Source organism: Megascapheus bottae, chromosome 15 (assembly GCF_031878675.1).
Source record: "Megascapheus bottae isolate mThoBot1 chromosome 15, mThoBot2.hap1, whole genome shotgun sequence".
NCBI classification, from domain to species: domain Eukaryota; kingdom Metazoa; phylum Chordata; class Mammalia; order Rodentia; family Geomyidae; genus Megascapheus; species Megascapheus bottae.
The window spans coordinates 664231-681618 of record NC_143523.1 but is presented as its reverse complement, the minus strand read 5'-3'; the positions used below and the strand labels follow the sequence as shown (position 1 = coordinate 681618).

At 55.2% G+C, this 17388-nt stretch overlaps 1 protein-coding gene across 1 annotated transcript in view; it reads right to left on the bottom strand.

Moving 5' to 3' along the window:
• The window catches only part of Cfap46 (cilia and flagella associated protein 46), a 97573-nt gene that overhangs the window by 59451 nt on the left and 20734 nt on the right, over positions 1-17388 (bottom strand). The window contains exons 11-13 of the mRNA XM_090345573.1: positions 5809-5999; positions 3884-4112; positions 3389-3509 (exon numbers count right to left, since the gene is read on the bottom strand). Coding sequence (XP_090201699.1) covers positions 3389-3509; positions 3884-4112; positions 5809-5999 — 541 coding nt within the window. The remainder of the gene's footprint in view (positions 1-3388; positions 3510-3883; positions 4113-5808; positions 6000-17388) is intronic.

Here is a 17388-nt window from a genome sequence, read left to right as displayed (position 1 = left end):
GACATGGAGGACATGAAGGACACAGGAGGTCACGGGAGGACACAGAGGACACGGAGGACGTGGAGGACACAGGAGGTTACGGGAGGACACGGAGGACAGGGAGGACATGGGAGGACACGGAGGACAAGGAGGACACAGGAGGTCACAGGAGGTCACGGGAGGACACGGAGGACATGGAGGACACGGAGGACGTGGAGGACACAGGAGGTCACGGGAGGACATGGGAGGACACGGAGGACACGGAGGACATGGGAGGACACGGAGGACATGGGAGGACATGGAGGACCTGGAGGACATGGGAGGACACGGAGGACAAGGAGGACACAGGAGGTCACAGGAGGTCACGGGAGGACACAGAGGACGTGGAGGACACAGAGGACGTGGAGGACACAGGAGGTCACGGGAGGACACGGAGGACATGGGAGGTCACGGGAGGACATGGGAGGACACGGAGGACATGGAGGACATGGGAGGACACGGAGGACATGGGAGGACATGGAGGACATGGAGGACATGGGAGGACATGGGAGGACATGGAGGACATGGGAGGACACGGAGGACAAGGAGGACACAGGAGGTCACAGGAGGTCACAGGAGGTCACGGGAGGACACAGAGGACGTGGAGGACATGGAGGATGTGGAGGACACAGGAGGTCTCAGGAGGTCACGGAGGACATGGAGGACACGGGAGGTCACGGGAGGACATGGGAGGACATGGGAGGACACGGAGGACAAGGAGGACACAGGAGGTCACAGGAGGACATGGGAGGACACGGAGGACATAAAGAACATGGAGGACATGGAGGACACAGAGGATACAGGAGGTCATGGGAGGACATGGAGGACCTGGAGGACACAGAGGACATGGAGGACATGGGAGGACATGGAGGACATGGAGGACACGGGAGGACATGGAGGACATGGGAGGTCATGGGAGGATATGGAGGACATGGAGGACACAGGAGGTCACGGGAGGACACAGGAGGTCACGGGAGGACATGGAGGACATGGAGGACATGGAGGACACGGGAGGTCACGGGAGGTCATGGGAGGACATGGAGGACACGGGAGGACACGGGAGGTCATGGGAGGACATGGAGGACACGGGAGGACACGGGAGGTCATGGGAGGACACGGGAGGACACGGAGGACATGGAGGACATGGAGGACACAGGTCACAGGAGGTCACGGGAGGACACGGAGGACATGGAGGACACGGAGGACGTGGAGGACACAGGAGGTCACGGGAGGACATGGGAGGACATGGGAGGACACGGAGGACATGGGAGGACATGGAGGACATGGAGGACATGGGAGGACACGGAGGACAAGGAGGACACAGGAGGTCACAGGAGGTCACGGGAGGACACAGAGGACGTGGAGGACACAGAGGACGTGGAGGACACAGGAGGTCACGGGAGGACACGGAGGACATGGAGGACACGGGAGGTCACGGGAGGACATGGGAGGACACGGAGGACATAAAGAACATGGAGGACATGGAGGACACAGAGGATACAGGAGGTCATGGGAGGACATGGAGGACCTGGAGGACACAGAGGACATGGAGGACATGGGAGGACATGGAGGACATGGAGGACACGGGAGGACATGGAGGACACGGGAGGATATGGAGGATATGGAGGACACAGGAGGTCACGGGAGGTCACGGGAGGACACAGAGGACATGGAGGACACGGAGGACGTGGAGGACACAGGAGGTCACGGGAGGACACGGAGGACATTGAGGACACGGGAGGACACGGGAGGTCATGGGAGGACATGGAAGACATGGAGGACACGGGAGGACATGGAGGACATGGAGGACACGGGAGGACACAGAGGACATGGAGGACACGGAGGACATGGAGGACACGGGAGGACATGGAGGACACAGGAGGTCACAGGAGGTCACAGGAGGACACGGAGGACGTGGAGGACACAGGAGGTCATGGGAGGACACGGAGGACAGGGAGGACACGGGAGGACACGGGAGGTCATGGGAGGACATGGAAGACATGGAGGACATGGAGGACATGGAAGACATGGAGGACATGGAGGACACGGGAGGTCACGGGAGGACATGGAGGACATGGAGGACATGGAGGACACAGGAGGTCACAGGAGGTCACAGGAGGACACAGAGGACATGGAGGACACGGAGGACACGGGAGGACACAGGAGGTCATGGGAGGACACGGAGGACACGGGAGGACATGGGAGGACACGGGAGGTCACGGGAGGACATGGGAGGACATGGAGGACATGGAGGACATGGAGGACATGGGAGGACACGGGAGGACATGGGAGGACACGGAGGACAAGGAGGACACAGGAGGTCACAGGAGGTCACGGGAGGACACAGAGGACATGGAGGACACGGAGGACGTGGAGGACACAGGAGGTCACGGGAGGACACGGAGGACATGGAGGACATGGGAGGACACGGGAGGTCACGGGAGGACATGGGAGGACACGGAGGACAAGGAGGACACAGGAGGACATGGGAGGACACAGAGGACATAAAGAACATGGAGAACATGGGAGGACATGGAGGACACAGAGGACACAGGAGGTCACGGGAGGACATGGAGGACATTGAGGACATGGAGGACACGGGAGGTCACGGGAGGACATGGAGGACATGGAGGACACGGGAGGACACGGGAGGACACGGAGAACATGGAGGACACGGGAGGACACAGGAGGTCACGGGAGGACATGGGAGGACACGGAGGACACGGAGGACACGGGAGGACACGGAGGACATGGAGGACACAGGAGGTCATGGGAGGACATGGAGGACATGGAGGACATGGAGGACATGGGAGGTCATGGGAGGACACGGGAGGACACGGAGGACACGGAGGACATGGAGGACATGGAGGACATGGAGGACACGGGAGGTCACGGGAGGACATGGAGGACATGGAGGACATGGAGGATACAGGAGGACATGGAGGACACGGAGGACATGAAGGACACTGATGACATGGAGGACATGGGAGAGCATGGGAGGATACGGGAGGACACTGGTGGGTGGACACAGCAGACAGAGGCCCTTCTGGACTGCAGAGGGCCTGGGGGGGCTGTGTCCCCAGGTGGGAGCCGTTGTCCATGTGCAGTGATCAGAGTAAGCAGGTGGGAAGTGGGATGCCTGGCCCCATGGAGGCCATTGCCCACCCTCTCCCCTCCGGAGCACTAGGCTCTGGCCTGGCTCTGGCTGCCCTGGCAGGGCCCATGCTCCCAGGTCCTTTGTCCAGACCTCCGGGAGCAGCTGCAGAGGGAGGTGGAGTCTGCAGGCGTTTGCTGAGCAAGGGCGGGCTCAGGACAGCACAGGCCCTGCTCTGGGGCTGGCCAGGCCCCTGCAGCGCAGCGGGCGGCTCACCTCTGGCCTCGTTCTCACTGTCCAGCACAATCTGGAAGGTGTCCGGGGCCAGGGCCAGCCCTGCATTCACTAGAAGCGCCCGCTTCTTCCTCACACTGTCTTTGGGGATGGCTTTTTTTGCCTGCAGAAAAAGGTTTGATAGGGTGAGCCAGGCTGGGGGGGCGGCTCCTCCTGGGATTCCTGGGAGCTCTTGACCTTCGGGCTCCTCCCTGGCAAAATCACCAGGTGCCCTTACCTCGTGGTTGGCAGGTCCTTTCGAGCCCCTCCACAGCCCTAGTCCTGCAGCTTGGCCTGCATCTGGCTCTGGGTTCCCATGACTTCCCGTCTTCCTTGGCCTGGTTCTTGTCTCCACAAGGCCCTCCTCCCCCCCCCCCCACCCCATGCCCCTTGTCCCTGTTCTCTATCTGCAGCTCCCTCTTGCTCCCCACCCCTCTCAGCCTTGTCCTGGGTCTGCCCCCCTCCTCCCCCTCCCCCGCCCCAGGGACGGGGCCTGGCCTGCTGGATGGCCATGTTGGCCTTGTCTTCGGCACGCTCAGGGGACTGGTACAGCATGGTGCCCAGGCGTATCCGGCTGAAGGCCAGGTGGATCTTGTCCTGGTAGAGGCCTGTGCTGTCCAGAGAGGAGGCTTTGCGCAGGTGCTCCATGGCGGTCTCCAGCTGGTCGGCATCCTCCTCGATGTGTCCCAGCTCCAGGTGGACTTGGCAGCGCAGCAGGGTCAGGAGGCTGTGGGGAAAAGGAGGCAGGTCGGAAGGGAGGCCATGGGGAGAGGCAGGTCGGGAGGGAGGCCATGGGGAGAGGCAGGTCGGGAGGGAGGCCATGGGGAGAGGCAGGTCGGGAGGGAGGCCATGGGGAGAGGCAGGTCGGGAGGGAGGCCATGGGGAGAGGGGGCACAGAGTCACACAGCAGTGAGTGAGCAGGCAGGGAATTCCATGAGAGAGGGGGGGCACAGGGTCACAGGAAGGAGAAGTCCTGGTCACAGACTGAGCAGGCAGAGGACAAGGCTCTGCACCTGAAAACCACACACATTGTGTGTGTGGATGTGTGTGCATGTGTGTGCGTGTGCATGTGCACGCGTGTGTGTGTTCATGTATGCGTATGGCCCAGGGTCTCAGAGGAAGAGAGGAATGAATTTGAAGAAATCATCGCTGATTCCCAGAGCTCTCCAAAGCATCATTTTATGCGCTGCACAATCACAGACATCTCCAACAGAATTCAAATCAAAGACTCCACAACCATCGCCACCATGGCACTGGAAGGTAGTTAGAGACCATCTTCTGGACAGACAGGAGGCGCGGTGGCTAAGATGCCTCAACTGCCCCTACCCAGATGGCAGGGATAGGAAGTGGGGTTACAACAGTCAGCAGAGCCAAGGGCATCCTCAGCCATGCCCCCTCCCCAGGAAGCGGGGAAGCCCAGGCCTCTGCTAGGGCAGAACAACTGTGGATGGGGGCTCTGCTCTGAGGGCCACCCAGCTAGGAGACAAGGAGGAGTAAACCAAGAGGCTACTGCTTCCCTGAAGTGACAGGTCATGACACAGGACCAGCGGGAGGCAGGAGAGAGGACAGGTCACACGGCTGTGGAGACAGAGGCCTCCGGGTCTGCAGTGGAGAGGCACAGAGCCAGCCAAGGAAATAGAGAACTTTTAGAAAGCACACAGAGCCCTGAGGGAGACAGCAGGGAGTTTACGGGGCGGCCAGCAGGGCCAGCATGCTGGTCTCAGTGCTGGTGGCCCCGTGCTAGGAAACAATGTGTTTAAAGATGGTTCTTCCCGTTACCACTGGGGTCAGGGTTCAAGTGCACGGACCCACCAGCCAGGACGTGGGTGTGGGAGGGAGGGTAGGATCTGCAGGGAGGTGGACTGCCAGCTCCCAGGGCTCCCCCGAGCCACACAGAGAAGGCAGGGCACAGCCAGGGCAGCCATGACTCTACTTGTCACACAGAAGACAAGAGCCACGCAGTCAGTGAGGGGCGCACGTGCTGAGGAGCCACAGAGGGTCTCAGCTCTCGGCCGGGCTAAGGAACAAGACCGGGCAGTGCTGTTGTTCAATTGTATCTCGTGCTTAAGGGAAAACTTACAAGCAGACCACAAACTTCGGAAAATGATTTTGGAAAGACATGCTACAACCCACTTCATAAAGGCCTTGGTGTCAAGCCTGCCACACAAGGCAGTTTTGTTCACCCCAGGTCTGGTGGAACACCCAGTGCCACCCCCAGATACAGGCCATCCTCACAGGAAAGGTGTGCAGCACTCGTGGGTACAGGGACCTTCCCAGCTGCTCCCCAACATCCACAAGGCAGATGCCCGCCCCAGGGGTGTGGAACCCCAAAATGGAGAGGACGTTCATGCAGGCGTGTGAGCCGGAGACTGCGGGTCCTTCTCCAGGACCTTCTGGAGACAATGCGAGGTCAGCGCGCCCACCTGTCCACCTTCTCCAGGACCTCTGCGACGCTGGTGAGCGGCTTCCGGAGGTGGTGTCGCAGGCTGTGCTGCAGCAGGGGCAGGCAGGTGTTCCACTGGGTGGTGCAGACAACCTGGATGACCTGCGGGTCGCCATAGCGGATGGCCTGCTGCAGCGCCATGTCCAGCCTCTTGATGATGCTCAGCTGGTCCTACAGGAGGACAGCACGTCTGTGAAGGCCGGGGCCCTGCAGCTGCATGCCAGAGCCAGCTGTCAAGAGCCTGTGCTGGGACAGGGTGCAGGAGGGTTCTGCCAGTGGGGGCTGGAGTCCTGCCCAGAGAGGGCCCAGGGGCTCTCCAGAACGCCAGCGACACTGTTGACCCAGTCCACAGGCCCCGTTTCCCTTCCATGAGTACAGCCAGGGCCTCCACTAGAGACTCTTACCTCTAACTGGGCCTGCGCCTTCCCTTATTATCCAAACCACCAGCTTTCAGGTTTGTGCTTTGCGCCTCTCACGCTAAGGGTGTCAGGACCCACGCCAGTGCAAGCCCGACCTGAGGCACCCAGGCCAGGCCATCCTGACCTGCCCCGCACCGCCCAGCACTGCACTCAAGCCCCCTAGTGCCTAACACGGACACAGAGACTGTGCAGCCCCTGAAGAGGCTGCAGCCCAACCAGGCCTCCAGAAGCAGGGTGAGGTGGAGTAGCCCCTGGGTCCACAGAGGCCGGTCCACACGGGAGGACCGCCTTACTCAAGGGAGCACCGCGCTACTCACAGGAGGACCGCGCTACTCAAGGGAGCACCGCCCTACTCACGGGAGGACCGCCCTACTCAAGAGAGCACCGCCCTACTCACGGGAGGACCTCCCTATTAACCTGAGGACCTGTCTATTCATGGGAGGACCTCGCTACTCATGGGAGGAACTCGCTACTCACAGAAGGACTTCTCTACACACAGGAGGACTTCTCTACACAGGGGAGGACATCTCTACACACGGGAGGACATCTCTACACACGGGAGGACATCTCTACACACGGGAGGACATCTCTACACACAGGAGGACATCTCTACACACGGGAGGACATCTCTACACACACGAGGACATCTCTACACACGGGAGGACATCTCTACACACGGGAGGACATCTCTACACACACGAGGACATCTCTACACACAGGAGGACATCTCTACACACGGGAGGACATCTCTACACATACGAGGACATCTCTACACACAGGAGGACATCTCTACACACACGAGGACATCTCTACACACACGAGGACATCTCTACACACGGGAGGACATCTCTACACACAGGAGGACATCTCTACACACAGGAGGACATCTCTACACAAGGGAGGACATCTCTACACACAGGAGGACATCTCTACACACGGGAGGACATCTCTACACACAAGAGGACATCTCTACACATACGAGGACATCTCTACACACGGGAGGACATCTCTACACACGGGAGGACATCTCTACACACAGGAGGACTTCTCTACACACGGGAGGACATCTCTACACACAGGAGGACATCTCTACACACAGGAGGACATCTCTACACACAGGAGGACATTTCTACACACGGGAGGACATCTCTACACACAGGAGGACATCTCTACACACAGGAGGACATCTCTACACACGGGAGGACATCTCTACACACACGAGGACATCTCTACACACGGGAGGACATCTCTACACACGGGAGGACTTCTCTACACACACGAGGACATTTCTACACTCGGGAGGACATCTCTACACACGAGAGGACATCTCTACACACGAGAGGAAATCTCTACACACGAGAGGACATCTCTACAGACGGGAGGACATCTCTACACACACGAGGACATCTCTACACACGGGAGGACATCTCTACACACGGGAGGACATCTCTACACATGAGAGGACATCTCTACACACGGGAGGACATGTCTACACACACGAGGACATCTCTACACACACGAGGACATATCTACACAATTAAAGACATCTCTACACACACGAGGACATCTCTACACACACGAGGACATCTCTACACACACGAGGACATCGCTACACACGGGAGGATATCTCTACACACACGAGGACACCTCTACACACGGGAGGACACATCTACACACACGAGGACATCTCTACGCACAGGAGGACATCTCTACACAGGGGAGGACATCTCTACACACGGGAGGACATCTCTACACACACGAGGACATCTCTACACACAGGAGGACATCTCTACACACAGGAGGACATCTCTACACACACGAGGACATCTCTACACACGGGGGGACATCTCTACACACGGGAGGACATCACTACACAAACGAGGACATCTCTACACACGGGAGGACATCTCTACACATACAAGGACATCTCTACACACAGGAGGACATCTCTACACACAGGAGGATATCTCTACACAAAGGAGGATATCTCTACACAGGGGAGGACATCTCTACACACGGGAGGACATCTCTACACACACGACGACATCTCTACACACGGGAGGACATCTCTACACATACGAGGACATCTCTACACACACAAGGACAACTCTACACACACGAGGACATCTCTACACACGGGAGGACATCTCTACACACACGAGGACATCTCTACACACGGGAAGACATCTCTACACACACAAGGACATCTCTACACACACGAGGACATCCCTACACACGAGAGGACATCTCTACACACACGAGGACATCTCTACACACAGGAGGACATCTCTGCACACACGAGGACATCTCTACACACACGAGGACATCTCTACACAAGGGAGGATATCTCTACACACAGGAGGACATCTCTACACACGCGAGGACATCTCTACACACGGAAGGACATGTCTACACACACGAGGAAATCTCTACACACACGAGGACATCTCTACACACGGGAGGACATCTCTACACACGGGAGGATATCTCTACACACAGGAGGACATCTCTACACACGGGAGGACATCTCTACACACGGCAGGACATCTCTACAGACGGGAGGACATCTCTACACACATGAGGACATCTCCATACACGGGAGGACCTCTCTACACACGGGAGGACATCTCTACACACACGAGGACATATCTACACACTTAAGGACATCTCTACACACAGGAGGACATCTCTACACACACGAGGACATCTCTACACACGGGAGGACATCTCTACACACACGAGGACATGTCTACACACAGGAGGACATCTCTACACAGGGGAGGACATCTCTACACACGGGAGGACATCTCTACACACACGAGGACATCTCTACACACGGGAGGACATCTCTGCACACACGAGGACATCTCTACCCACGGGAGGACATCTCTACACACACGAGGACATGTCTACACACAGGAGGACATCTCTACACAGGGGAGGACATCTCTACACACGGGAGGATATCTCTACACACGGAGGACATCTCTACACACACGAGGACATCTCTACACACACAAGGACATCTCTACACACGGGAGGACATCTCTACACACACGAGGACATCTCTACACACGGGAGGACATCTCTACACACAGGAGGACATCTCTACACACAGGAGGACATCTCTATACACGGGGTGACATCTCTACTCACACGAGGACATCTCTACACACACGAGGACATCTCTACACACGGGAGGACATCTCTACACACACGAGGACCTCTCTATACACGGGAGGACATCTCTACACACACGAGGACATCTCTACACACACGAGGACATCTCTACACAGGGGAGGACATCTCTAGACACACGAGGACATCTCTACACACGGGAGGACATCTCTACACACACGAGGACATCTCTACACACGGCAGGACATCTCTATGCATGGGAGGACCTCTCTAGACCTACGAGGACATCTCTACACACGGGAGGACATCTCTACACACGGGAGGACATCTCTACACACGGCAGGACATCTCTATGCATGGGAGGACCTCTCTACACCTACGAGGACATCTCTACACACTGGAGGACATCTCTACACACGGGAGGACATCTCTACACACGAGAGGACATCTCGACACAAGGGAGGAAAACTCTACACACACGAGGACATCTCTACACCCACGAGGACATCTCTACACACGGGAGGACATCTCTACACACACGAGGACATCTCTACTCACACGAGGAAATCTCTACGCACGGGAGGACCTCTCTACACACGAGAGGACATCTCTGCACACGAGAGGACATCTCTACACACGGGAGGACATCTCTACACACGGAGGACATCTCTACACACGGGAGGACATCTCTATACATGGGAGGACATCTCTACACACACGAGGACATCTCTACACACACAAGGACATCTCTACACACGGGAGGACATCCCTACACACACGAGGACATCTCTACACATGGGAGGACATCTCTACACACACGAGGACATCTCTACACACGGGAGGACATCTCTATACATGGGAGGACATCTCTACACACACGAGGACATCTCTACACACACAAGGACATCTCTACACACGGGAGGACATCCCTACACACACGAGGACATCTCTACACATGGGAGGACATCTCTACAGACGGGAGGACATCTCTACACACACGAGGACATCTCTACACACGAGAGGACATCTCTACACACGGGAGGACTTCTCTACACACACGAGGACATTTCTACACTCGGGAGGACATCTCTACACACGAGAGGACATCTCTACACACGAGAGGAAATCTCTACACACGAGAGGACATCTCTACACACGAGAGGACATCTCTACACACACGAGGACATCTCTACACACGAGAGGACATCTCTACACACGGGAGGACAACTCTACACATGAGAGGACATCTCTACACACGGGAGGACATCTCTACACACAGGAGGACATCTCTACACACACGAGGACATCTCTACACACACGAGGACATCGCTACACACGGGAGGATATCTCTACACACACGAGGACACCTCTACACACGGGAGGACATATCTACACACACGAGGACATCTCTACACACGAGAGGACATCTCTACACACGGGAGGACATCTCTACACACACAAGGACATCTCTACACGCACGAGGACATCTCTACACACTGGAGGAAATCTCTACACACACGAGGACATCTCTACACACAGGAGGACATCTCTACACAGGGGAGACATCTCTACACATGGGAGGACATCTCTACACACACGAGGACATCTCTACACATATGAGGACATCTCTACACACACGAGGACATCTCTACACACGGGAGGACATCTCTACACACGGGAGGACATCTCTCCACACACGAGGACATCTCTACACACAGGAGGACATCTCTACACACACGAGGACATCTCTACACACACGAGGACATATCTACACACTTAAGGACATCTCTACACACGGGAGGACATCTCTACACACACGAGGACATCTCTACACACGGGAGGACATCTCTACACACACGAGGACATCTCTACCCACGGGAGGACATCTCTACACACACGAGGACATGTCTACACACAGGAGGAACTCTCTACACAGGGGAGGACATCTCTACACACGGGAGGACATCTCTACACACACGAGGACATCTCTACACACGGGAGGACATCTCTGCACACACGAGGACATCTCTACACAGGGGAGGACATCTCTACCCACAGGAGGACATATCTACACACGGGAGAAAATCTCTACACACGGGAGGACATCTCTACACACGAGAGGACATCTCTACACACGGGAGCACATCTCTCCACACACGAGGACATCTCTACACACAGGAGGACATCTCTACACACGGGAGGACATCTCTGCACACACGAGGACATCTCTACCCACGGGAGGACATCTCTACACACACGAGGACATGTCTACACACAGGAGGACATCTCTACACAGGGGAGGACATCTCTACACACGGGAGGATATCTCTACACATGGAGGACATCTCTACACACACGAGGACATCTCTACACACACAAGGACATCTCTACACACGGGAGGACATCTCTACACACGAGAGGACATCTCTACACACGCGAGGACATCTCTACACACGGGAGGACATCTCTACACACACGAGGACATCTCTACACACAGGAGGACATCTCTACACACGGGAGGACATCTCTACACACACGAGGACATCTCTACACACAGGAGGACATCTCTACACACAGGAGGACATCTCTACACACAGGAGGACATCTCTACACAGGGGAGGACATCTCTACACACGGGAGGACATCTCTACACACACGATGACCTCTCTATACACGGGAGGACATCTCTACACACACGAGGACATCTCTACACACACGAGGACATCTCTACAAAGGGGAGGACATCTCTAGACACACGAAGACATCTCTACACACGGGAGGACATCTCTACACACAGGAGGACATCTCTACACACGCGAGGACATCTCTACACACGGGAGGATATCTCTACACACGGAGGACATCTCTACACACACGAGGACATCTCTACACACACGAGGACATGTCTACACACAAGAGGACATCTGTACACACGGGAGGATATCTCTACACACGGGAGGACATCTCTACAAACGGGAGGACATCTCTACACACGAGAGGACATCTCTATGCATGGGAGGACCTCTCTACACATGAGAGGATATCTCTACACGAGAGGACATCTCTACACACGGGAGGACATCTCTACACACGAGAGAACATCTCAACACAAGGGAGGACATCTCTACACACACGAGGACATCTCTACACCCACGAGGACATCTCTACACACGGGAGGACATCTCTACACACACGAGGATATCTCTACTCACACGAGGAAATCTCTATGCACGGGAGGACCTCTCTACACACGAGAGGACATCTCTGCACACGAGAGGACATCTCTACACACGGGAGGACATCTCTACACACGGAGGACATCTCTACACACACGAGGACCTCTCTATGCACGAGAGGACATCTCTCCACACGGGAGGAAACCTCTACACACACGAGGACATCTCTACACACACGAGGACATCTCTACACAGGGGAGGACATCTCTACACACGGGAGGATATCTCTACACACGGAGGATATCTCTACACACAGGAGGACATCTCGACACAGGGGAGGACATCTCTACACACGGGAGGACATCTCTACACACGGGAGGACATCTCTACACACACGAGGACATCTCTACACACAGGAGGACATCTCTACACACACGAGGACATCTCTACACACACGAGGACATATCTACACACTTAAGGACATCTCTACACACAGGAGGACATCTCTACACAGACGAGGACATCTCTACACACGGGAGGACATCTCTACACACACGAGGACATCTCTACCCACGGGAGGACATCTCTACACACACGAGGACATGTCTACACACAGGAGGACATCTCTACACACGAGGACATCTCTACACACAGGAGGACATCTCTATACACGGGAGGACATCTCTACACACACGAGGACATCTCTATACACAGGAGGACATCTCTACACACAGGAGGACATCTCTACACACACGAGGACATCTCTACACACAGGAGGACATCTCTACACAGGGGAGGACATCTCTACACACGGGAGGACATCTCTACACACATGAGGACCTCTCTATACACGGGAGGACATCTCTACACACACGAGGACATCTCTACACACACGAGGACATCTCTACACAGGGGAGGACATCTCAAGACACACGAAGACATCTCTACACACGGGAGGACATCTCTACACACAGGAGGCCATCTCTACACACGCGAGGACATCTCTACACACGGGAGGATATCTCTACACACGGAGGACATCTCTACACACACGAGGACATCTCTATACACACGAGGACATCTCTACACAGGGGAGGACATCTCTAGACACACGAAGACATCTCTACACACGGGAGGACATCTCTACACACAGGAGGACATCTCTACACACGCGAGGACATCTCTACACACGGGAGGATATCTCTACACACGGAGGACATCTCTACACACACGAGGACATCTCTACACACACGAGGACATGTCTACACACACGAGGACATCTCTACCCACGGGAGGACATCTCTACACACACGAGGACATGTCTACACACAGGAGGACATCTCTACACAGGGGAGGACATCTCTACACACGGGAGGACATCTCTACACACACGAGGAGATCTCTACACACGGGAGGACATCTCTGCACACACGAGGACATCTCTACACACGGGAGGATATCTCTACACACGGAGGACATCTCTACACACAGGAGGACATCTCGACACAGGGGAGGACATCTCTACACACGGGAGGACATCTCTACACACGGGAGGACGTCTCTCCACACACGAGGACATCTCTACACACAGGAGGACATCTCTACACACACGAGGACATCTCTACACACACTAGGACATATCTACACACTTAAGGACATCTCTACACACAGGAGGACATCTCTACACACACGAGGACATCTCTACACACGGGAGGACATCGCTACACACACGAGGACATCTCTACCCACGGGAGGACATCTCTACACACACGAGGACATGTCTACACACAGGAGGACATCTCTACACAGGGGAGGACATCTCTACACACGGGAGGACATCTCTACACACACGAGGCCATCTCTACACACGGGAGGACATCTCTGCACACACGAGGACATCTCTACCCACGGGAGGACATCTCCACACACGAGGACATCTCTACCCACGGGAGGACATCTCTACACACACGAGGACATGTCTACACACAGGAGGACATCTTTACACAGGGGAGGACATCTCTACACACGGGAGGATATCTCTACACACGGAGGACATCTCTACACACACGAGGACATCTCTACACACACAAGGACATCTCTACACACGGGAGGACATCACTACACACGAGAGGACATCTCTACACACGCGAGGACATCTCTACACACGGGAGGACATCTCTACACACACGAGGACATCTCTACACACAGGAGGACATCTCTACACACGGGAGGACATCTCTACACACACGAGGACATCTCTACACACAGGAGGACATCTCTACACACAGGAGGACATCTCTACACACACGAGGACATCTCTACACACGGGAGGACATCTCTACACACACGAGGACATCTCTACCCACGGGAGGACATCTCTACACACACGAGGACATGTCTACACACAGGAGGACATCTCTACACAGGGGAGGACATCTCTACACACACGAGGACATCTCTACACACACAAGGACATCTCTACACACGGGAGGACATCTCTGCACACACGAGGACATCTCTACCCACGGGAGGACATCTCTACACACACGAGGACATGTCTACACACAGGAGGACATCTCTACACAGGGGAGGACATCTCTACACACGGGAGGATATCTCTACACACGGAGGACATCTCTACACACACGAGGACATCTCTACACACACGAGGACATCTCTACACACGGGAGGACATCTCTACACACGAGAGGACATCTCTACACACGCGAGGACATCTCTACACACGGGAGGACATCTCTACACACACGAGGACATCTCTACACACAGGAGGACATCTCTACACATGGGAGGACATCTCTACACACACGAGGACATCTCTACACACAGGAGGACATCTCTACACACAGGAGGACCTCTCTATACACGGGAGGACATCTCTACACACACGAGGACATCTCTACACACACGAGGACATCTCTACACAGGGGAGGACATCTCTAGACACACGAAGACATCTCTACACACGGGAGTACATCTCTACACACAGGAGGACATCTCTACACACGCGAGGACATCTCTACACACGGGAGGATATCTCTACACACGGAGGACATCTCTACACACACGAGGACATCTCTACACACACGAGGACATGTCTACACACAAGAGGACATGTGTACACACGGGAGGATATCTCTGCACACGGCAGGACATCTCTATGCATGGGAGGACCTCTCTACACATGAGAGGATATCTCTACACGAGAGGACATCTCTACACACGGGAGGACATCTCTACACACGAGAGGACATCTCGACACAAGGGAGGACATCTCTACACACACGAGGACATCTCTACACCCACGAGGACATCTCTACACACGGGAGGACATCTCTACACACACGAGGACATCTCTACTCACACGAGGAAATCTCTATGCACGGGAGGACCTCTCTACACACGAGAGGACATCTCTGCACACGAGAGGACATCTCTACACACGGGAGGACATCTCTACACACGGGAGGACATCTCTACACACGGAGGACATCTCTACACACACGAGGACCTCTCTACGCACGAGAGGACATCTCTCCACACTGGAGGAAACCTCTACACACACGAGGACATCTCTACACACACGAGGACATCTCTACACAGGGGAGGACATCTCTACAGACGGGAGGACATCTCTACACAAAGGAGGACATCTCTACACAGGGGAGGACATCTCTACAGACGGGAGGACATCTCTACACATGGGAGGACATCTGTACACACACGAGGACATCTCCACACACGGAAGGACATCTCTACACACACGAGGACATCTCTACACACAGGAGGACATCTCTACACACAGGAGGACATCTCTACACACACGAGGACATCTCTACACATGGGAGGACATCTCTACACACTTAAGGACATCTCTACACACGGGAGGACATCTCTACACACACGAGGACATCTCTACACACACAAGGACATCTCTACACACACGATGACATGTCTACACACGGGAGGACATCTCTGCACACGGGAGGACATCTCTACACACACGAGGACATCTCTACACATTGGAGGACATCTCTACACACACGAGGACATGTCTACACACACGAGGACATATCCACACACGGGAGGACATCTCTACACACACGAGGACATCTCTACACACACGAGGACATCTCTACACACGGGAGGACATCTCTACACACAGGAGGACATCTCTACACACGGGAGGACATCTCTACACACACGAGGACATATCCACACACTTAAGGACATCTCTACACACGGGAGGACATCTCTACGCACGGGAGGACATCTCTACACACACGAGGACATCTCTACACACACGAGGACATCTCTACACACGGGAGGACATCTCTACACACGGGAGGACATCTCTACACAAGGGAGGACGTCTCTACACACAGGAGGACATCTCTACACACGGGAGGACATCTCTACACATGGGAGGACATCTCTGCACACACGAGGACATCTCTACACACACGAGGATATCTCTACACGGGAGGACTTCTCTACACACGGGAGGATATCTCTACCCACGGGAGGACATCTCTACACGGAAGGACATCTCTACACACGGGAGGACATCTCTACACACACGAGGACATCTCTACACACAGGAGGACATCTCTACACACACGAGTACATTTCTACACACACGAGGACATCTCTACACATGGGAGGACATCTCTACACACAGGAGGACATCTCTACACACACGAGGACATCTGTACACACGGGAGGACATCTCTACACACGGGAGGACATCTCTACACACACGAGGACATCTTTCCATACACGAGGACATCTCTACACACACGAGGATAT